We start from the raw sequence: 24515 nt of genomic DNA, 5'->3' as shown, positions 1-24515 counted from the left end.
AACGCAGAAATAATATGATTTTATGTTTTATTAAACGGTTATTTTTTCATGTAATTTTCAAATATATATATGTATATAACTGTCTTTCCTGTCCATGAATTGGCACACAGAGAACTAGTAATCACAAAACAAATGGATTTAGATATGACAAAAAAATTAAACTCCAAAATGGAACTTTTTTTAAAACAGAACACCTAAATGTAATGAAAATAAAATGTTACAGAATCTTATATATTTTTCTATTCACACCATATCTTATATTAATCAAAAGAAAGCAAAAATACAAAATGTATATAATATGTGATATAAATGGTTTGAGAGTCTACATGTGGTTCCTAACAAATTATGTAGCATTTTGAAACAACTAAGTGTTACTGTGTAAAACCTTAAATCAACAATCAGAGATCACATTTGAAGGACACTTCTGTATAAAATATTATTGATTTTAATTTGGCATATGTGAAATGCTGTGTAAATTGAAAATTCGTCAATATCAAAGGCTTTTAAACATATTCTTTGGCTAACAGATTTCTTAATAGTCAGAACTTCAATGTTGTATAGTATAAACTTATTCACAAAGTGTTGAAATGTTTTCAGTGCAAATAACTTTAGTTAAACCACAATTGAAGTCAAAATGTAGTATTTTCATTTGAGTTTTAAAAATTGAATAAAATATCATACAAAGGGAGATAATTCTAAAATCACAGTTTTAGCTTTGTTGTATCAATTCTTAACATTTGTCAAACATTCACAAAATAAAATAAAAAATAATCAATTAATAAATATCTAAGATATTTGGAAAGATATATATGAAAAATCTTTAAAGGAAACACAAACCATACATGACTAAAGAGACCCCCCTAATAATTTCAAATGGAGTTAAATTTCATTTCAAATTTTTACTTTATTAAAAATCAATCAAACAATAAATCAACTAGAACAAAAGGCAAGATAATATTTGAGCTATATAATACTACTGTATTAAATTACTAATTAACAAAACAATACTTTAAAAATATTTAAGACAGTGTAAAACAAAACTTATTAGGCAGAAAAGAAGATTTCACATTACAAAAGGCCATTTGTTTAATTGTTTCGTTGTATTCAACTTTGTAGGCACAATATTTTTTATTTTTTTTATTAAATATATAATTTGTTCATACTTTATACAAAAGTGCATATTTATAATCATAGTTTTAATTCAATGATGGATTTAACTTGAGTGTTATTCTTTATAAGCATTAGCAATGTTGAATTTATATAACTTCTATCAAATACATGTATGGAATTTCCATAAACTAAGTATCTTATTTTTCAAGTTGAACTTTATAAGGAACATTTCATGTAACTGTTATTCTAAAACTTTGGACATTCATGTCTTTATTTTGCGGGAACATGTAGAATCTACATATTTTATGCCGTTGTCATACTAATGCATACAAAACTATATACAAAACTATCTTTTATCTCGTAATAAAATGATTTGGCTTATAGAATATATTTTCAAACTTTGATATTAGTATAAACTGCAATGATAAATTCTTGTTAAAAACTCTTCTATGACTAGATTCTAATATTTGTTGTCTTCTAATTTTTAGATTTAGCATGAGATTCACAAATATAAATCAGTCAACAACCATATTTTGAATGAGAACACATACACGCACAATCTATTATAAAACATACCAACACATTCATTTAAACATAACAAGTTTTGTAAATAAATATGAACGTCTACAAAAATCTATAACAATAATGGCAGGCAAAATGCTATGACTGAATTTGGCAATACAGATGACATTGTGTAGTTATAGTACCCATTACCTATTCAGCCGTGGTAAACATCCAAGACAAAAATAGAACAGACATTCAACATGCTCAATCACATATATATATTCATTAAACAATCATTTAAAGCTCTAATAACATAATGTTGCATTTTCTTGAGAGAAAAAAAATGTGGCACTATTAATTGACTTGTGGTCAATAGACCTGAATTAAAATTCTTCACTTCTTTTTCTTTTTTCCTTTTTTTCCTTTTTTACCCTTTGGTGCCTCAGGCCACCCAAAGCCACGTTTTTCTAATGCATCAGGTGCATCATGTGCAATAAAATATAAATTCTCCATAGCAGGTCCACTCATAATATCTGGGGGTCCTTCTTTTTCACTCTTTCCTGATTTGGCTGAGGCTCTTGCTGATTTTTTGCCACTTTTCTTTCCAGATTTTTTACCTGATTTTTTACCCGATTTTTTTCCCCCACCCTTTTTCTTCCCTGGCTGAAATAATAAAAAAGGTATTTGATTAAAGTATAATTTACAGAGATTTTTTCACTTTTTTACAAATTGAACTGCATTTGCAATTTTCTAAAAACTCAAATGTCTCTGAGCAGACTGAATTACCTGTCATTGCATGTTTAACACTAGAGATCTTAAACTGATAAAATGTACAATGTATGAAATGAGAATCATTCATAATTCAATGTCCATTTCAATTTAATCTAGCTACAACATAACATTCTCAAAGACCAAATATAAAACCATTCCACATAGAAACATAAAAAGTACCAAAAAAAATTTCCTTGAAATTGAGTGTTATGAAATTTGTGAAAATTGCTTACAAGTAATCATTACTAATTCAAGCCCGAACTAAATATAAATTCATCCTTTTACATAAAAACCAAAAAATCTTTGTCCAAAGTTTCTACTTTCCCTGTTGAAACCAAGGCAACGACCAGGACAATTTTTGCAAGGAAGTATAAAATGGTTGCCAAATGAGTTTCAACATAACTAAGTACAAAAAAATTAGCATGTATTTTCAATTACGGTACTTAATAATAATATACAAATATCAGCACACTACATGTATCTACCAGAGCATAGCTAACATCTATGTTATTTGGTTTCTAGTTAGTGGTTGCCTCATTTGGCAATAATAGCACATCTTAAATTCTTATCTTCTTTAAAAAAAAAATATCAAAGATTGGCAAGTACATTAAGAATACTTTTTCTTACCATTGTTCCTTTGACTGCTGTGTCAGACGGGATATGCATTGAACACTTGGTCTGTTGTTGAGACCATTAATTTTACATCTTGGTTATACACAATATCAAATGTCAAAAGCCAATATGGCTACCGTCATATATGCTGAAATGAAAAATAAATACTAGTTATGCTAAATATATAATTGAATGATGAATCAAAAATTGAACATACAATAAAATCTATTATCCCATTTGGAAGTTTACACAACATATTAATATTTGCCTTCAACACTAATCTAACCAATTCACAAAAGAACTGTTTTGAAATCAAATTTTTATTTGGAATAAATAAAATGTGTTTTACCATGGATAGAGGAGACAATTTATTTGCCATCATGCAATTGAAATTAGATTTGTTTTGACGACAGGGTTGCTTATTTCTAACAATGCATATTTATTCCTAGTAATGATCATTGATATTTCTTTGAGAACAGCAAATGACAACTCATCCTTCAACAGAAATTAATTAAGGAATTCATTACCAAAATTGAGATATTATGTTCCACCAAAAGTCAATACATCCCAGTTTCAAAGAAGATTCAAACAATAATTTTGATTAATCTGGTATTATCAATGTGCATTCTGATAACATGAAACGATCCTCAGTTATTCCTTTCTTTTTGAACTTGACTCTGATTCCGTTTACACAGTGGGTCTTGTCATCCTTATTGCATTATATATTCAATTGTACTTGTAAATGTATTGAAAATTGATTTGAGGACATAAATTCACATCAGACATGAACTAACGCCTACAAAATCAGAATGATACATGTATGGGGCTTTTAATAATAACCATAAATTAGCATCCATTGGTTACCAACCAAACTATATCTTAACAATATCTTAGCAATACTATTGTACATGTCCATTCTGACTTTTATAGATCTATTTTTTTTGTTTAGAAATAAAAGACGTCAGTCTTTCTGTTAAATTTTCCATTAAAATTTGTAAAGTCATATTTCTATCAATCATAAGAGGTTCAACTTTAACAATCAATTTTCAACATCTATAAAAATTTCAATAACGAAAGATAAACATGCTACTGATATCGTAAATACCTTTTAACAACCAACCTTAACAATATTATACTATCCTTTAATAACTTGGCTATGTACGGAGATATTAAATATACATTAAAATCACAGCTTTTAGTTCAAACATGTCAACTTTCAAATTTGTTCGATTATCTATACCAATTAGAAATCATAGCAATTTAAATTAATTTTTAAAGATCAATTTAATAAAAATTACATGGATGACAATATCAACATCTAATTATAACACAAAAAATAACCTCAAGAAGTTTATACATTGTTAAATGATTTTTCATGACCACGTACCTGTTATAATGCTAACACCTTTTCAACAATATGTGACAATGTTAAAGGGCTGAGTTTTATACAAAAGACACCAGTCAATATTTTTATCTGCGGTGGGTTAACACAAACGTTGTTTCTAATTTGCTTTAAATGCTAAGTAATGGACTGTAACAAACAGACAAAAGATCTTGATAGGAGAACGTGTCGTTAAGTTGTTATGAATTTTTTTTTTTTTTAAATCTAAATATTTGAACTGAAAAAAGTAAGACACATTACTTAGTTTTATAGTTTCTGGACAGATTTTAAAAAGTATTTTATTAAAGAAAGAATGATCCCCTTGGAAAAAAAAAAGGATTAAAATATAACAAGTTCATGATAGAAAATAAAGGAACTACATAAAAGAATTTTCAATATTTCTTTTGGCAGATCTCAGTGTGTCTTATATATATATATTTTGTATAGATTTAGAAAACCCCATTTGACAACATAATCTAGCTTTGAAATGTCTGATCAATATAATACATAGCATTATCTTGATTCTTTAATATGCATGTTTGTCACAAAAAACAGTTTATGGCTTTAAGAAAATTTAATACCAATGCACTGACTGGGCTGTAAGAATAATATATGTGTGCAAGCTTAGGGCAAGCATGTTTTAAAAAAGTTTTTTCTTTGATAGAATTTTTAAGCTTTATTAACTTTTATACTTTCAATAAATGCAAATGATCATTCATGCATTTACAATTTTATTTAAAATTTTAATATCTAAAGTACTATAAATATTTTTACACAACTACACATTTTTTGTTTTCTCATTGGTGTATCGAGGAATATTGTTTTGTAAAACATTTTAAATACCACTGGAAAACACAAATGAGGTTTATTAGTATTGTGTGTCTGGGGATGGTCAATAATTGTATCAACTTTTTCACAAGTCAATTGTTTGATGATGGCATATTCCTATAAAATAATTTCCAAACCTAAACTTTCTTATTGAAACTATCCATTCAAATCAAAATTCTGCTTTTTACCTTTGGTTAACCTAATGACAACAGATATACTTCATGATCAAGTGCATAGTGCACCCTAACCAGCAATTGTAAAAAATATTGAGATTATTGAGAGACATGATTTTACAGTTTGGATTATTGAAGTCCCATAATTCAGGGACAACATTATTGAAACTGTCAAAATAACAGAATAATTTAGATTTAACAAGGAATTTTGGATATAGATGAAATGGATATCTATGAATATATCATACAATATTCAAGTGATCATATGATAAAGTTATTAGATTTTTTTTTTTAAATCTTTGCATGAATATATATATACAAATGATGTCACATATAGTTACATGTATCAGTGAAAATAGTTTTTAAGGAATTTGTGCATTCAAATTTTGTTTCTATACTTTCCATTCATCAGGAATGCTCAAACCCAAACCCAAACATTTGATAGCAGGGCTCAAAATTCATTTTAAAACAAGAATGTGTCCAAAGTACATGGATGCCCCACTCACACTACCCTTTTCCATGTTCCATGGACTGTGAAATTGGGTAATAATCTAATTTGGCATTTAAATTTGAAAGATAATACTAAAGGGAACATATGTACTAAGTTTCAAGTTGATTGGACTTCAATTTCATCAAAAACTACCTTGACCAAAAACTTTAACCTGAAACTCCCACTTTCATTTTCTACATGTATGTCAATGCAAGTGGACTGTGAAATTGGGGTCAAAAGAATAGAGGATGAGTTTCGTATATTGTTTACCTGTAAAAATGCTAGATGTTTCTGCTCTTAGATCAAAGTTTATACCAAATTACTATTTTATGAATCCAAGTAAGAACAAATTTACTGGCTTGGTGTCTATATGTAACGTACAAGTTCAAAGAAAATTATCAATTTTCGTGAAGAAAATCATAAAATACTTAATCTAATTATACCAATTGTCTTTTATTATATACTATGTTTTTGTGTTTCATTTGTCCTGTCTCGCTATGTATTAACTTTATATGTTTGTATTTGTCTGAGGTTATGAATAAAATCTTGAATCTTGAAATCTTAACAAACTTCCATTATTATTATACAGACATAAAGTAAACAAATTCAGCCATATGTTTTTAAAGTGTTTTTTTTCAATATTTTTTTTATTTTGAATTTATAACATTTTTATAATAAAAGTTGTCAACAAAACACTTTGCCAGTATTCAGTAATTAGATAAATTGTGACAAAATTAAGATGCAGCAGTTTACATTGCACAATAGCGTTCACAGTTATCACATGACCAGTTAAATCAAATATTGAGTCATGTACATTGTTTGTGCAGATACATTGTATTGTACTTAGTAATTAAAAACAATTAGAGACAAGAAAAATAATTCTAACTTTTCATTTATATTAACTGCAATAAGTTTACATTTCTTTCCTTTTTCTGTTGCTTGAAAACATACTTTTTATTTATTTCTTGTAAATGTTCAAAATTATTTATTTCAGGTAATGTTCAAAATTATTTATTTATTGTAAGTATGGCAATGTCTAAAATGTTCAAAATTGTTTATTTCATGTAAAATGTTGAAAAATATTTATTTCTTATAAAATGTTAAAAATTATTTAGTTAAACTGATAATCAATTTGAAACAGGGATGGGGTAATCGTAATCTGTAATCGTAATCGATTGTAATTGATTACATTTTTTCAAGTAATCGACAGTAATCTGTAATCGAAGACATTTTCGATTACATGTAATCGTAATTTAATCGATTACAGCAAAAATTTGGATGTAATCATCGATTACTTTTCGATTACAATTCGATTACTTTAGTAAAATAGTTTGATGAAAATAACCTATTTCAGAGGAAAATATGTATAGTTCGAAGTTCAGGTTAAAGTTTTTGGTCAAGGTAGTTTTTGATGAAGTTAAAGTTACATCAACTTGAAACTTAGTACACATGTTCCCTATGATATGATCTTTCTAATTATAATTCCAAATTATAATTTTGACCCCGATTTTACGGTCCACTGAACATAGAAAATGATAGTGGGAGTGGAGCATCCATGTACTATGGACACATTCTTGTTGTACATATGCATGTATTAATGAACTCCAAATTGTAAATTTTTTTTCTCACTTTTTAATTTTCAAGCAATTTGTGCAGAAATCTCTTTTTCTTTCTTCCAGTCTTGTTTGGCATGAGACTTTGAGCAAAAAGGGACCAATATTGGAAACATTACAGTATTTCTGATTCTTTTTTTAATAACATTAAAATATTTTAGGATGAAAAAAAAGTAATTAATATGGACTTCGTCACCTTTCTCAGGTAACACCTGCCTCATATTACATTTGTCACAGAGTAACAGTAGCAAAATTTATGTCACTAAACAGTAAACTGCTTTCCTAAAGGATGCTTCCCTCTCAGCTTGTAAGTTATCATAAAATATATAAAAAAAGATGTGGTATGATTCATTGACTGCCAATCATGCCAATGTCTAAACGAGACAGCTCTCCACAAGAGACCAAAATGACACAGAAAAAAACAATTATAGGTAACCATACAGCCTTCAACAAAAAGCAAAGACCATACCACATAGTCAGCTATAAAAGGCCCTGAAATGACAGTGTAAAACAATACACCTTATCGCTATTTCAGTATTTGTCTGCCATTACTAGATATCAATCAGGTTCCTGTAGAAATTTGACGTCACAAAACAAAATATCTGACGCCACAATGGAAAAGGTCAGCCGGGATTAGCGATAAGGTGTATTCAATGAGAAAACTAACGGCTTTATTTATTTAAAAAAAAAAAAAAAAAAAAAATATGTAACACATAAACAAACGACAACAACTGAATAACAGGCTCCTGACTTGAAACAGGCACATACATACATAATGTGGCGGAGTATCAAACCCTCCCCCTAACCTGGGACAATACGTGGTATAACAGTACAACATAACTTCATAACAGATACCAATAACACAAAAACATGACCTGCAAGATATGACATCAAATAGCACCAGCCTTTCTAGGCATTACAACAGAAAGTAAAACCATCTTCAATCTATTTTATGCACAAATTTGCATATTTTGTAAAATTCTTGTTATTCTTCCTTTCAGCTATAATTATCTTTATTTTTTTATTTATTTCCTTATCTAGTATTAACAAACAAGATTTGCTATTATGACATACATATCATCGTGTAATGTGTTTTCGTACTAATAACAATTTTCACTGCTTACAGTTTTCACTGTTGAGTTTTTATTCCGGTGTTTACTCAAATTTAAAAAGCATGTCCTGTAGATTGATTTAAGGTATCTAGATTTTTTTTCAATGCTTACTACGATTTTTAACTGTTTCCGATTACTTTGCGATTTTTGTATGTCAAAAAAACGGCGTCATATGTTTTCGTATGAAATAAAAATTGGATCAGTACGCGGACAGGAAATGACTACAAAATCCGGAAATTAATATTTTCTAAAGTCGTGGTTCTAATGATCGCTTGAATCATAAAAAAAGTAAATAAATACTTTTCAGTACTAAAAATTACTAGTAAATAGTTTTAGGTTGGTAAATTGTGTGCTGAAATTTTAAGATTTTGATTAATTTCAGATTGGCACCTGGTTTGTACAAAATACATTATTTTTTCTAAAATAAAATGCAGTTTTCAAAATTTAGGATTAAATATAAAAAGTCAAGACTGTTTCATCTTCATGAATCAATGATGTAAACAAAAAAATTATAAATGAAATATTAAATAATTAGATTTTGAACAACCATTTTATATAAGAACCCTACTAATTTTAACTCGCTGGTTTGTAATTAAAACGGCCAAAAAACACATGACAGTCATATGTCTTGAAGATCCGGTATCTGACTTGCAAAAAACATATCTGGACTTTATTTTAACCCTTCAGAATTTTTTTCTATAGCTATTCTAGTGATGCATATTTTTGACATTAAATAAAAATGGCTAAATAGGTCAGTTTTATTTAATTTGTTCTAACGTCTTTAAAAAGCGACGTTGAATATGTTTTAAATATGTCAAGTTGTAGTGGTGTTGTTGTTCTAAATATAGAAACCGAAAAACACGCCACAATGTACGCGTATGCAGCCGAAACCGACGAAATGTGGTTGATACAAAAATATATGACATACGAAAACATATGACACGACGATATGTATAAATAATTCATTTGAGAATTTAAGAATATATCGCAACAGAAGCTGGACATTGGTTTGTGATGCAAGTCTCTTGTAAAAAAATGCAAGCATTACTATAGGTAAGAATACACAAAGACATATATAAAAAGGTTTATTTTAGACAGAGACAAGTGCTTGTCAGCCTTGTGTCAAAAAGATGCTTATCAAGAAGTTGTGAGTTTTTTCGATTTATTCTATTTATGACAGCTATCTGGGTGAAATGAACAACTTAATTAGTAAACTTACTCTTCTTGAATTCATTGAAATTTTACGATTGAGTGTTTAAATATCATAAAATCTAGAAAACATCGTCAAACTCCCGGTTTATAACCGAGTCATAGTTACCATGAGCAACAATATCCGGTTCCGTTCTAAATCAAAATTGTCTTTGAATGGAAAGAAATTATTTGTCACATAAAATATCATTTTAGACCTTAATGTGAAAGTTACGTCAAAAATATATAAAATTTTATTTATTTTACAAATTTATATGTTATCTTTGTGGACGAGATTATGAATTTATGACGTCATTTCCTGTGGCTTTGTTAAAGCTGGGGATCATTTCAATAGTTTTAAATGTAAGTTTCATTCAAAATACAGGGAGAATGTCCACTTGAAACCATAACCAAAGAAAATTTCCAATATACACAAACGAATTATTTAGCATATAGCATACATGTGTATGTCATAATAGCAAATCTTGTTTGTTAATGCTAGATAAGGAAATAAATAAAAAAAATAAAGATAATATAGAATTATAGCTGACAGGAAGCATAACAAAAATTTTACAAAATATGCAAATTTGTGCCTAAAATAGATTGAAGATGATTTTACTTTCTGTTGTAATTCCTAGAAAGGCTGGTGCTATTTGATGTCATATCTTGCAGATCATGTTTTTGTGTTATTCAGTGGCGGATCCAGAGGGGGGGTTCCGGGGGTGCGCACCCCCCCTTTATTTTTGCCGATCAATGCATTTGTATCGGGACATATGTTTTGCACCCCCCCCCCCCTTTTGCCCTGGGTTAGCACCCCCCCTTTCGAAAATTCCTGCATCCGCCCCTGTTATTGGTATCTGTACTGTGCAAAAATATGGATTACTTTTACATGTTTTGTAGGCAGTGTTTGCACAATACACCTTATCGCTATTTGTCTGCCATTACTGGATATCACACAGGTTCCCGTAAAATTTTGACGTCATAAAACAAGACATCTGACGCCACAACGGAAAAGTGATTGTTGTATGCGTCAAAAGGTCAAGCTGCTGGGTCGGCTGGTCGAGTAGGGTAAAAGCAATAAGGTGTTTACACCTTATTGCTAATCCCGGCTGACCCTGCCGCTTGAACTTTTGACACATACAACAATCACTTTTCCATTGTGGCGTCAGATATTTTGTATTGTGATGTCAAAATTTGACGGGAACCTGTGTGATATCCAGTAATGGTGGACAAATAGCGATAAGGTGTATCCTGGCTGACCCGGCTGCTTGAACTTTTGACGCATACAACAATCACTTTTTTATTGTGGCATCAGCTATTCTGTTTTACGGGAACCTGTGTGATATCCAGAAATGGCTGACAAATAGAGATTAGGTGTATTCTGGTCTTTGCACTACATCTGTCTTGTAAATTATACAATAAAAGTCACTATAATAAAAAGTCATTACACATGTTGGATCCAGAATGAAGTGTGAAACATAAAAAGATATCAGTATTTGCAGATTTTGTGAATTGCAAATGAGGTGTACTCAGCTAGCACTCAGTAGTAGCAGCTAGTTGGGGTCTCATTTAAAAGAGACTTTTTTAAGCGTGTCGTTGACACATAAAGTCACATAATAAAGCGAGAACATATGAACATATTCCAATGGGACCCAGGAAATTAAATTCACGAGCTATTTTGGCAATGACAATAAACGAGAAGCAGGATAATGATATGCGATTCTCACTTAATAATAAGTGGGATCCGGGATCAGACTACTACAAAAATGAGACACCCACTAAAAGAAGTTCTTTTAAAAATAAATATAACAAATTGGAAATTTAAACATAAATACACATTAAGAAACATGTACTATGAACTACAAATGTACAATGTATACTGGATTTGGGGTCTCATTGGGGGGTTCTGATCCTGCTTACGCTATATATGTAAGCAAATTTCATTGTTTTGTAATTTACAGTGTCCCTTTAGACTTCATTGACCATTTTCTGGCCACAATAATTTGTCTTTCATGCGTCTGGCTGACAAAAAAATCAGCAATCCTATGTCACGCTTAAACCCAAATGAGACCCACTTGATTGTGAAAATATTTTTTTTCAGTAAAATTCAAAACAAAAACATTTAAAAAAAATCTGTTCATATCTGTTTCATGTCCTTTTAGAGGGTGGTAAAAAGGGAAAAGGGGGGGGGGGGGGGGGGGGCTCAACCTCTGAACAGGGAAACACATGATATAAATATAACAATCTCTAAAACATTACACAGAAAATAGATATGATAAAAAACTATGCAGGAGAAATTAAATTTTAATTGTTATTATCAAGGAAAAAAATAATAAAAGTTATTACTCAGCCGATCTCGGAGTTCATGAAGTCAGGATTATTAGTGTTGAGATTAACAATGATTAATGATTATGACTCCTCAACTTTTCATAGAGTTACAAAAATTGGTTAACTATCAGGATCCACACATAAATATATAAAGCTCATGCAGTTGCATCTACTTGAAAGTGAGACAACATTGCGCTTTTTAGCTCACCTGGCCCAAAGGGCCAAGTGAGCTTTTCTCATCACCATCGTCCGTCGTCGTTAACTTTTACAAAAATCTTCTCCTCTGAAACTACTGGGCCAAATTAAACCAAACTTGGCCACAATCATTATTGGGGTATCTAGTTAAAAAAATGTGTGGCGTGACCCGCCAAACCAACCAAGATGGCCGCCATGGCTAAAAATAGAACATAGGGGAAAAATGCAGTTTTTGGCTTATAACTCAAAAACCAAAGCATTTATAGCAAATCTGACATGGGGTAAAATTGTTTACCAGGTCAAGATTTATCTGCCCTGAAATTTTCAGATGAATCAGAGAATCTGTTGTTGGGTTGCTGCCCCTGAATAGGTAATTTTAAGGAAATTTTGCTGTTTTTGGTTATTATCTTGAATATTATCATAGATAGAGATAAACTGTAAACAGCAATAATGTTAAGCAAAGTAAGATTTACAAATAAGTCAACATGACCAAAATGGTCAATTGATCCCCTAAGGAGTTATTGTCCTTTATAGTCAACTTTAAACAATTTCATAAAATTTGTAAATATTTACTACCGGTAACATTTTTCACAGAAACTACTGGGCCAAGTTCATTATAGATAGTGATAATTGTAAGCAGCAAGAATGTTCAGTAAAGTAAGATGTACAAATGTACAAACACACCACCATCACCAAAACACACTTTTGTCATGAATCCATCTGCTTCCTTTGTTTAATATTCACATAGACCAAGGTGAGCGGAGCCTCTAGTTCCTATTATAATCATGGTTATTGGAAAATATGAGTAAAAAATAGAGACTTTGTCTATTCATTTAAAAAAAATCTTTGATACATGTAACAAAAAGCTGTAAAATCAAATTCTCAAAAGAGATTTTATTGTCATACTTATGATGCTATACATTGAGGATAATTTAAATGTACATTGACTACAAGGTCAAATAATGAGTTTTTATTCTGTTTTATAAAGCATGCCAGTTTCAGACTTGGACATGTCCAATATTTTAAACACACTTTTTGTGGAAAATTTGAGAAAGAAGAAGATGTCACATATGCATGGATGTTTCACACTTTGTAATTAAATGCCTTATAAATTGTGTAATAAAGTTTCTGTCTGTCATATGTCAAATTTACTAGAAGATATAAAGGGAAGACAATTCAAAGTTTGAAAAGAAAATTTATATTTTACAAATTTTATTTAGATAAAATTGAGAATGGAAATGGGGAATGTATTGTGAGTTGGACTCATAAAAGAAAATATTAAACAAATTGAAGGAGTTGTAAATAAAACTAATTACATTTGTAAGGTGGTGTAAGATTTTTTTTTAAAAGATGTTAAGGGGAGATAATTCAAAGTTTGAAAAGAAAATTAATTGAATTATTCCCCCTTGCTGACAATAATTAAGCATCATGTCTTTTTGAAAATTCACAAAACATAATATTGTACACATTACTTTTTATGTATGTTAGAAAAAAAATGGTGACATATGTATGTACATGTACATTGCAAATATATGTACCTTTCTTATATTTTATAGGTGAAACCATAACAGTTCGCTAGTGATCCAAGATGTCGTTCAGCACCTCCAACCAATCTCTTAGCCAGCAGCTGTATACCAGCTCTGGGATGAATGCATCAGTAATGACAACACAACAACACATCAGCTTCATTCCTGTGCCACTGACTCACAATGTGGAAGTCATTCCATCAAGTGGATTTCCTCCTAGTTCTACAAACTTCAGTAACAGTCCAAACAGTGCCAACCAGGAACGTCCAAAACCACAGATAATGATACTTGAAAAATTAAAGCAATTAAGAGATGTAGGGAGGTATTGCGATTTGTTTATTGATGTTAAAGGCATGCGGTTTATTGCTCACAAGTCATTGGTTGCTGCTTGGAGTCCATATTTTGATGAAGCTTTGACTAGTACAGACTATGTTGACAAAGACTTGCTGATTGTTCACTATGATAGCTATGAAGTATTTGCTGATTTTTTGGAATTTTTGTACACTGGTACAATTGCTCCAAGAGAAACAAATTTTCTCCAACTGTTACATTTGGCTGTAAGCTTCAAGATAGACTTACTTAAAAGTTATTGTGAAGAATTCCTAAGATGCAACTTACATCTGGGGAACTTTGTCAGTACCTACTTCTTGTCGAGGAAATACAGTCTAGATGAACTTGAAGAATTTCTAGTCGGATTTTTACAGTCAAATTTATCTGATGCAGTAAAGCAGAGTGAATTCTTACAAATGAAAGCGGGGAAAATTCATGCTTTACTATCTAAAGGATGCATGTTAAAATTAAAACCAGAAATGAAACTTTTTTTAGTGATAAGTTGGGTAGGATTTGAAGTTCAACCACGAGAGAAGTTCTTGGTTTTATTATTAAAACACATTGATTGGTCATCTGTTGCATCAGACTTTCTACTAGAGATTAGTCGGACTGAAAATTTCTTCACAACTCACGAATCAAGTTTATACCTTTTGCTACAAACGTTATTCAGTTCTGGTATTTCTTTGGGACCATATACTGAAACTTTCTCATCATTAAGACACACTTATTCTCATCTGCTTACAGAAGTGGTGACCTCAGGATTGATATTGCCAGAGGTTGATGATTTTATAGCGGTGACTGCAGTTGGTACAACAACAAGACACATAAAGCTCAACACAGGGACTAACACAGACAACATGCCTTACATGTACATACAATCTCATACGGCAAAGCCTGTAAGTGAATCTGATAAAAGCTTTCAACCTGAAGAGAATGAAGAAAATTTCAATGAATCAGCAGCCAATGAAAATGAAGTAACTGGTTCACAGTCTATGGAACCTGTTGAACAAGAAACAAGTAGCACAATATTGACACCAGAGCTTGAGAAAACTCCGACCAAAAGTATAAGGGGAAAAGTGAAAAAGAAAATAAAAATTATGTCAAAAGATACTTTAATAGTAAGCAGAAGTTACACTCAACCTGAATATCAACCAAGGTCATCACCACAACCTTCAGGAGAAAGTCAAGATCAGTCAGAAAATAATACAGAAGATTCTACACCAAACAATGTGGAGGAAGATCTAGAGAAAGATGAAGAAAACAATGAAGAATTTAATGAGTTTGAAGAAGAAGAAAATGGAGAGGAAGATGAAGATTATATACATGAAATGGAGGAGGAGGGGGAGGAGGAAGATGGTAGTGATAAAGAGAAAAATGAGGTGAAAAAAGGTTCCAAGAAGAAAAAGAATACCCCTATATACAATATGGTCAAATTAGAATGTCCTCATTGCTCCTATAGTACAAAGATAGAAGGCAGGTTAAGAAAACACTTGAAATGGAATCATGAAAATGATATTCTATTGAAATGCACTGTGTGCAATGCATTTGAAACAAAATCAAACAGGACATACAGTGATCATATGAAAAAACACTTTGAAGGCCCGCCATTTCATTGTGAAGTATATGGATGTGATTATTCCACCGAAAAGTTCCCAACATTATTAATTCACAGAATGAAACACTTTGAAGAACGTCCATATGCTTGTGGGATTTGTAATGCCAGATTCAGAACGAGAAATAATTTGTACGCTCATAAGAAGACTCATACAGGTGATTATTATAGAAAGAGGATACCAATATTCTCGTATTAAAATTTTTGCAGATAACTGCTTGCAAAAGTGGTCAGGTTTACTCGTTGGAAACAATGATGGTTGGTTTAAAAAATATGTATTTAAAATATGTTTGTTCAAGCATTTTCATTTAGATTAACATCTGCAATCAATAGATAGACCAGGCTTCAGCTTGTATACATTGTACATTAATGCTTAAATGTTATTGGCTGTTAGTTTACCATGGTTTACTGCAGAGTATAAAGTTTGCAAGCTGAAGCCCTGCCAATTTATTGATAATGAATGCAATGCAGATGTCAAACTTAATAACAATGGTTTAGCAAACATATATATACAAACAAAATAAGCTATTGTAAAGTGGTTTTACTAAAACTATATATGTAATATGTAAGACGTCTAAAGTACAAGATAACGTCATAAGTATAAAAATGTACAAAATGTATAAAGAATTCCTAATCTGAAATTACTTAAACATTAAAGTACATGTACATATTTTAAGCAACAGTAATTACTGGTGTCTTCTTTTGAACTGCAAGTTAAATATTTTGACCTCTTGGTTAACTTAAGGAATTGTTATCTAAATTTGACTCTTTTTATTTTATTTTTCAGGAAAGAGACCATTTCAGTGTCCACACTGTCCAAAGTCATTTGCTGTGAAGAACACACTTGATCAACATTTGGTAATCCATGATGACCTTCGGCCTTATTTATGTGACTTTTGTGGATTTGCAACCAAATATCAATCACATTTAACAGCTCACAAAAGAACACACACAGGTATGTTTAATTCTATTATTTTATTTTGATAATTCCTTATGTGATTTATTTATTTTTATACGACCTCAAAAAAAAATTGGGATCGTATGATGGTATGATGTCTGCGTCGTCTTCCAAAGACACATTTGGTTTCCGGACAATAAATTTAGTTTAAGCCAAGGGCTCTTTATAATTTTTTTTTAGAAGGTTCAATAACTTAAAAGAAAGGTTTGGATTGATTTTGGGGATGATGGTCCCTACCGTTTAGGAATTAGGGTCGCAGAAGGGGACAAAAATAAGGTTGTTTCTAGTAAAAGGTTGATAACTTGTGTATTAGTATTTAATCACTCTGAAATTTTACTGAATCTTAAATACCACAGGTAAAAGATTGGGATTCATTTTGGGGGTTATGGTGCCAACAGTTTAGGTATAAAGAGCCAAAAACAAGCATTTTTGTAGTTTCCGGACAATAACTTGTGTGTGAGAGTTCCGATATCTCTGACATTGTACCATAATGTTCCACATAACAAATTAAAGGGAAGTCTGGGAATGAGTTTAGGATTAATTGCCCCAACAGGCAGGAATAAGTGGCCAAAAACTGGCCAAAAACAAACATTTTTCTTTTTTCTAGTCGACAATAACTTGTGTTTAAGTAAATGGATCTCTTTGAAATTGTACTACAAGGCTCCATACTACAAATGCCTGTAATGAGAAGGGGGTAATTGCTCCAAAGAGGAATTCCAAAAAAATCTTTTGAGGGGGTTCATATTTTTTTCAAATTTCAGAATTTTGAAAAGTTTCAAGAAGAAAGAAGAAACCTTCAATTTCTCATTAGCACAATATATTTGTAAAATTTTGACATTTGTTTTGGTGTCAGAAACCTATATTATGTCATAATTTTGATTGCAATCCAAATTCAGACAGTATCAAGCTTGAATATTGTGTCCAAATTTGCCCCAAATCTAACGGTTCAACCTCTGAAGTAGTATCAGGCTGCGCTTAGTGAAGCAATTTTTTATAATTTTAGATCAAATTTTAATTTGTGGGTCTTTATGCCCCACCTACGATAGTAGAGGGGCATTATGTTTTCTGGTCTGTGCGTCCGACATGTTCGTCCGTCTGTCCCGCCTCAGGTTAAAGTTTTTGGTCAAGGTAGTTTTTGATGAAGTTGAAGTCCAATCGACTTCAAACTTAGTACTCATGTTGCCTATGATATGACCTTTCTAATTTTAATGCAAAATTAGAGATTTTACCCCAATTTCACGGTCCACTGAACATAGAAAATGATAATGAGAGTGGGGCATTCGTGTACTGAGGACACATTCTTGTTTTTTTCTGCATTTAAAAATATTTTAATAGCAGTAAATGTGAAGAAAAATGAGATGAAATATTGAACGAGATAAAACATGTTCTGCATGATTAGAAAAAAACCATAGGAAATCCGCATTGACGCCTTGAATTATTAGTATACATGTACTGGATTTATTTATCATGTTCTATATATGAAAGCAACCAAATCAATTTTTAAAGATGTTTTTTTTTTTAAAGAATGTCATTATTCTGTTTACTTCAGGTAAAAGATATACAGTGTTCCAGCTAGGCCGTTTTTAGAGGGTGCGGCGCCTGCCCTTTCCCAAGTGCTGCCCTGTGCCCTTTTTACAGTTTCCAGGGCGCCCTGCTTTTTTTTGAAGATCAATTGTATATTAATTTGTTCGTATTGATATGATACGCTAATTACTAAATTTTACCTGGAGAAAAGTTTATGACTTTGTTTACGACCCCAAGCTAATCAACGGTTACAACTGGTGTCATAATCTGTTGTTATAGGTAATCCGTTTATCGGATGGGTCATTATAATGATCATCAACATTAATTCATTCAAATAGAATCGGTCAGTCGGCAATTATCTTTGAAGAAATGTGCAAACAACAACTTGGGCACAATTTGCAATGTTTACCGTAGTTTCATGGAGGAAACGTAATGACAGAGAGTTGAAAACCATAATAAACTCGTTGAAGATATTGTTTTACTTGTTTTCCGTGAAATAAACAGAAAATTCAGACGTATTTGTCATTGACTGCCCTCATTTTTGATACGAAAATAACAAAATCGGCCGCCATATTGTGATCCTATTTACATCAAATTTACCTACTGTTTATAATCCTCCAAAGAACGAGCACACCCGAATAAAGAAAGATAACTCAATCTGATTTTTTCCAAGCATTGAGTAACCCATTTACATATATATTCTAAAATATGTCTACATACTTCTTGCTTTAGAATATATATGTTTTAAGTATTTTGAGTTATGGGAAAAGTTAAAGAGGGTCTTAGTAGCAGTGTTGGAAGTGTGCCTTGGTCATCTTTTTCTGTATTCTTTATTTTTGATACAATTTTTTACAGATATCCTAACATTGTGCATTTACTGAGCACAGCTGTTTTGTGCTGTATTGCCATTAAGCACAGCAGGGGTAGAAAGGTGAAACTGGTAAAATGTGCCAGACCATAGAAACAGAATGAAACAGGTCACCTTTCAAAACATATTGCATATAAAGCTCAACTGTGCCAAGCAATGATCTAAAAACTTGTGTGACAAGCTGCTTGACAAGTTTTTCAACCTAAAAAGTAGAAAGATAGAGTTCTATATGGGCTAATGGTGTTATTTTTGTATAACCTGTGATTCAACGAATAAGCACAATGTTTGATTAATATCTTTTATTAAAACATGCCCTTTTCATATTATCATATCGCGCGTTAAATGCCCTTTTTCAGGATTAGCACCCTGCCCTTTTGAAATCCTAGCTGGAACACTGATATAGTAATATAAAATAAGGCATTACTGATACAGAAATTGATGATGTTCATTGAATCTTTAAACATCCATTGCCATTGCTCACAGCTACATGAGGTGTTTGAATCTGATCTCTATTATTTCTAGGGGTTCAACTTCCTTCACTAAAGTATGGACTCAAAGCGAGGTTATTATTTTGTATGCTGTGTTTGCAGTATTTCAAGTTTCCACTTACAAAAAGGGACATTCATGTTAGTTTTTAATGAAATTTAAAAAAAAAAGGTCTTTAGCACACCCTTTTGTTTGTAATTGATAAAGTTTTTTTCTTATTGCAGGTGAAGTTTTCAAATGTGAACATCCAAAATGTAATTACACTACACCAAAGAGAAGTCAGTTAAAATGTCATATGCGAACACATCTTGGTATACGTAGCTATGTTTGTGTAGAATGTGGTAAAAGTTTTATAGAGAAAAGTCATCTTAAGAGACATGAAAAAATACATCTAAGTGATAAACCTTTTAAATGCAATCTATGTGATTATAGTACGAATAGAAAAGACAAATTAAAGTATCATCTAAATAAAAGTCATGACCCAAATGGAGAGAAAAAGACCAAAGGTCGTCCATCAAAACCAAGGATAAGAAAACCTGTTAAACAAATACCACCACCGATTATACTGACTGAAGGAGGAAAAATTCAAATACCGCCACACAATTTAATAATGACTCAATCAAAATTAGGCATAGATCAAGCGGTGTATGTTAAAAACTTTGATCATTCTGGTTATACAATCCAGGGTATTACTGACAACCCAGGAGCACATGCTCTCACATTAGAAGAAATAAGACAGGCTCAGTTTGGTCATGGGAGTTTAGAAGGTGTGACAATTCAAGTGCCAATCACAATGGAACATCTGGTCATGGCTAATGACGAGATCAATAAAACTTCTACATCACGCCCTCTACCAGCCACTAGTCCAGTGACCCCTGTGACCTTGATTCCAGAAGATCATCAGACATACATACAGAATGTTATGACACAGGTTCCTATGACATCTGCTGGACAACAGACCACTACTCAGAGTCAAGATTATAGCCAACTTGGACCATTCATTCAAGCTTTATTTTGAAATACATGTAGTGTAAAATCTATGTAAAAGTTTGAGTTTGCTTCTGAAAGTATTGGGATTTCAATATTTTTGTTGACATAGAATCCACCTCTGTGAGCTCCTGAAAGGCTCCAGCCATTTTTAGAAAAAAAATTGTTTGGTTTGGTGATTTGATTTTAAAATATTTTGACCAATAAAAAGGGGAAAAAATTCTTGTTGAGTTTTTTTTGTCATTATAATATAAGTTCTAATACAAAATTTGTTTGTTAAAAATAATGTGGAGCAGGTTAGGTACCTTTTAGATATGAAAACAAACAAAACCCATCTCAAAGTGAAACAGTCATGAAAAAATAATTATGCTTTTTGGGAAGTTGCAATCTTTGTTATCATATTTTATTTTGAACTGTGGTCCATTGGTGCATTTTAAAAAGATATTATTGGATGATTTTTTATGTATATACCTCCTGACTGTGTTCAAGAATTGTTTATTGTTACTGTTTGTTCCCAAAGTCATTGTGTAGGCTGCATTATGTGTGGAAAGATAAACAGTACATGTATAAGAGACTCCAATTTGTCAATATTTTTCTACTTCTATTGATCTTAGGTCATATAGGTTATGATTTATTGTTCCAGGTTTGGGTATTTAAAGAGTAACAAGAAGGCAAGTTTTGTTTTGCCATATATATGTAACCATGTTATTTTTTGTTTTGGATTTTGAACACATGAAATATGAATGAAATAAAACTTTGTTATAATTTCTGTTATCTGTATCTATACGTATTTATTTGTTTGTATTTTTTTTTATTATTATTATTGTTATTATTAGTAAATATGAAAAGAATGAACACTGCTGAAATGAATTATTGTACTACATATGTGTATATTGTGCGACTGACTGTAAAATTCATTATCAAAAAGCGTATATACATGTATCCGAAAAATTTCAGGCATGTACGTAATTGATTAAGAAAGAAATTTTGTTGATAATATATTATGATATGAAAAGATGTATATACATTATTTTTGATTGCTTACGATTATGAATATAGTTATTAAAAAATTGCGCGAATTTTTTTTTATATCTTCCCTCAATATTTATGTAATTGTTTTCACCGTTGACATATATAACAAATTTACTGATCAGTATGAAATATCTTGAAATGAATTGAAATTATTATTTGTTGTTAGTATGTACATGTATACTCATTAACAGAATCAATAAAAGGACAGAATGTTTCATACTTTTAAGTTATTAGAAGATGTTTCTCTACAATGTTATATGTTACTTTGTCCCTTTATGATCACTTATGACAATTAAAATTTTATAATATATTATATTTCAATTTCTCTGAAACTACATGCATTAAAACCGGTTCTGACCACTTTCATTATTCTTGATATACCACACTTGAATTAATTTGTCTCCTGCAATTTCCTGCCAAATATATTCTGAGTATTGCACTTTACTAGTTAGTAAATACTACTTCTACCACTTAACGATTGTGACAATAATATTTGTCTACCATCAAAAGTTTTTATTTTAAAATGCTTTTAAAATCTTGCATTTTAATGTATGTAAATTTGATTTTTTGAAGTGGATAAATATTGAATCAATTGGATGGTAGATTTAAATTTATATATATTTGGTTTGTGTCTGCCCATCATCAGTCTGTCTGGCTGTATGGTCATCTGTGTTTCTGTTTGTTCTGTCCATGAAACCTTTTTGTCACACTTTTTTCAGGAACTACAAGCTTTCAGACATTTTGTATCAAGCTTCATGTGAGCATTTGATTGTGTGTGATATGCTTTTTCCCATCATCCCTATCAACTTCCTATAAACTGAATAGGAGTACTTTTAAAAGAGGGTTTATTCAACTTGTTAAACAACACAGTCCATGGTTAGCAACAGCTTTTCAATTTTCAAATATTTGAAATTAAAATGTTAAGAGTAGAAAATAAATCAATCACAGCAAGTTGAAATTGAGTTTCAACTTATTTGATGATAGATGGTTAAGATCAAAAGTTATTAAGTTCTGCTGAAAAGCTATTTGATATAAAAATAAGAAGATGTGGTATTATTGCTATTAGGAAAACAATCTAGTAGAGTTCAAATAATGAAGATTAATGCAATTATAGAATTGTCACTGTGCAGCCTTCAACAATGACAAAAAACCATGCCTCCAATTTAGCTATACCAGATCCAGAAAAGAATAAATGACAGATTGAAATGAAAAACTGACTGCCTATTTTTTACAAAACAATTTATGAAAAACTCATATGAAGCATGAGCAACAACAACCACTGAATTACAGGCTTCTGATTTGGGACAGGCACATATAAAGAAATTGGATGAGTTAAACAAATTTATTCCCCCTCAACCCTTTCCTTACATGGACAGTTGTGTTACAGCACAAAATAAGAACACACTGTAAAAATCTGTTGCAAAGGGCTTTACTCAACGTTTCAGTTGAAGCACAAGCAGATCAAGTAGCACATGTGTGCACATGCTCAAATGTCTAGCCTATTTTACTTAACATTGAATTTATGTGGATAGTCTGTTACATAATCTTACTACAAGTATCACATAATCTTAACATTATCAATATTCTATGATAAAGAGGTCATGGTCAGATCAACCGAGCCAGACAGACATGTACACCTTTACAATCATTCTGTACACCAAATATAGTTGAACTATTGCTTATAGTTTGTGATAAACTGACAAATCAAGTGAAACTGCGAGCTACTGCTCACTGATGATACCCCCGCGGCAAGTGGATAATATAAATAGTGTAAAAATATGCAAGTGTTCGGTAAACAGGAAGTTGTCGAGTGATGAATCTGAAAACGCATCACACAGTATAGCTGACTTATATATATCCTGAAACCAAATTTCAGAAATCCTTGTATTGTAGTTCCTGAGAAAAATGCGACGAAAAAATAAATAGTGTAAAAATATGCAAGTGTTCGGTAAACAGGAAGTTGTCGAGTGATAAATCTGAAAACGCATCACACGGTATAGCTGACTTATATAAATCCTGAAACCAAATTTCAGAAATCCTTGTATTGTAGTTCCTGAAAAAGTGTGACGAAAATTTTCAACTTGGCTTTCATGTGTAAAATCATACAAGTGTTCAGTAAACAGGAAGTTGTCAAGTGATCAATCTGAAAACGCATCACACGGTATAGCTGACTTAGATAAACCCTGAAACCAAATTTCAGAAATCCTTGTTTTGTAGTTCCTGAGAAAAATGCGACGAAAAATATTCATGGGACGGACTGACTGACGGACAGACAGACAGAGGTAAAACAGTATACCCCCCCCCCCTTTTTAAAGCGGGGGTATAATTACGAAAATGTATTATGCTCTGATGAACCATGAAAATAAGGTCCAGGTCAGATAATAACTGCCAGACATGTACACCTTATAATTCCATACACCAAATATAAATGATCATTGTTATTAGTATTTTCAGAAAACAACCAAAATTCAGAAATCTAACATTAAACAAAGAACTATGAAAAAGTTGGTCAGATAATACTGGCTTACAGACATGTCCACCTTGCATTCATTCTGTACACTAAATATAGATGGCAAATTGCATATAGTACATGTACTCCAAAAACATATCAAAACACAAAAACCTTACATTGACCAATGAACCATGAACATGAGGTAAATTTCTGATAACCATGTACACCGTCCTTCATTCCTTACACCAAATAAAGATAACCTATTGCTTATTTTACTTGAAAAATAGACCGAACACAAAAACTAGACATTACCCAATGAACCATGAAAATGATGTAAAGGTCAGATAATACCTACCTGACAGACATGTACACCTAACAGTCATTCCATAAATCAAATATAGTTGACCTATTGATTATCCTACTTGTAAAAAACAA

General features: G+C 31.3%; 2 protein-coding genes across 3 annotated transcripts; one reads left to right on the top strand and one right to left on the bottom strand.

The window, feature by feature from the left end:
- Positions 1-1454: 1454 nt before the first annotated feature.
- LOC134681880 (small lysine-rich protein 1-like) lies at positions 1455-9930 on the bottom strand. The gene is made up of 3 exons (XM_063541527.1): positions 9814-9930; positions 3013-3145; positions 1455-2277 (listed from the first exon to the last, which is right to left on the bottom strand). The coding sequence occupies exons 2-3, from the start codon at positions 3049-3051 to the stop codon at positions 2008-2010; spliced, it is 309 nt and encodes a 102-aa protein (XP_063397597.1). The 5' UTR covers positions 3052-3145; positions 9814-9930; the 3' UTR covers positions 1455-2007.
- A 143-nt stretch (positions 9931-10073) lies between these two features.
- LOC134681863 (zinc finger protein 568-like) lies at positions 10074-22028 on the top strand. Of its 2 annotated transcripts, none has more exons than XM_063541517.1 (4): positions 10074-10145; positions 13862-15931; positions 16561-16728; positions 19834-22027. In XM_063541517.1, exons 2-4 carry the CDS (start codon positions 13894-13896, stop codon positions 20625-20627), a joined length of 3000 nt encoding a protein of 999 aa, XP_063397587.1. In that variant the 5' UTR covers positions 10074-10145; positions 13862-13893; the 3' UTR covers positions 20628-22027. The 2 variants fall into 2 exon arrangements, with proteins under 2 accessions (XP_063397587.1, XP_063397579.1); XM_063541509.1 differs by lacking the exon at positions 10074-10145 and adding an exon at positions 10186-10247 and having other exon boundaries at positions 19834-22028.
- Positions 22029-24515: the final 2487 nt, after the last annotated feature.

Source organism: Mytilus trossulus, chromosome 1 (genome assembly GCF_036588685.1).
Source record: "Mytilus trossulus isolate FHL-02 chromosome 1, PNRI_Mtr1.1.1.hap1, whole genome shotgun sequence".
Classification (NCBI taxonomy): Eukaryota; Metazoa; Mollusca; class Bivalvia; order Mytilida; family Mytilidae; genus Mytilus; species Mytilus trossulus.
The sequence above is the reverse complement of the archived record's forward strand: the minus strand, read 5'-3'. Positions and strand labels throughout refer to the sequence as shown.

Coding starts and splice junctions, on each gene's coding strand:
- LOC134681880 (XM_063541527.1), bottom strand. CDS start 3,051: ATGCATATCCCGTCTGACACAGCAGTCAAAGGAACAATG. Junction 2,278..3,012: donor CAGCAGTCAAAGGAACAATG/GTAAGAAAAAGT, acceptor TTATTATTTCAG/CCAGGGAAGAAAAAGGGTGG.
- LOC134681863 (XM_063541509.1), top strand. CDS start 13,894: ATGTCGTTCAGCACCTCCAACCAATCTCTTAGCCAGCAGCTGTATACC. Junction 15,932..16,560: donor TCATAAGAAGACTCATACAG/GTGATTATTATA, acceptor TTTATTTTTCAG/GAAAGAGACCATTTCAGTGT. Junction 16,729..19,833: donor TCACAAAAGAACACACACAG/GTATGTTTAATT, acceptor TTCTTATTGCAG/GTGAAGTTTTCAAATGTGAA.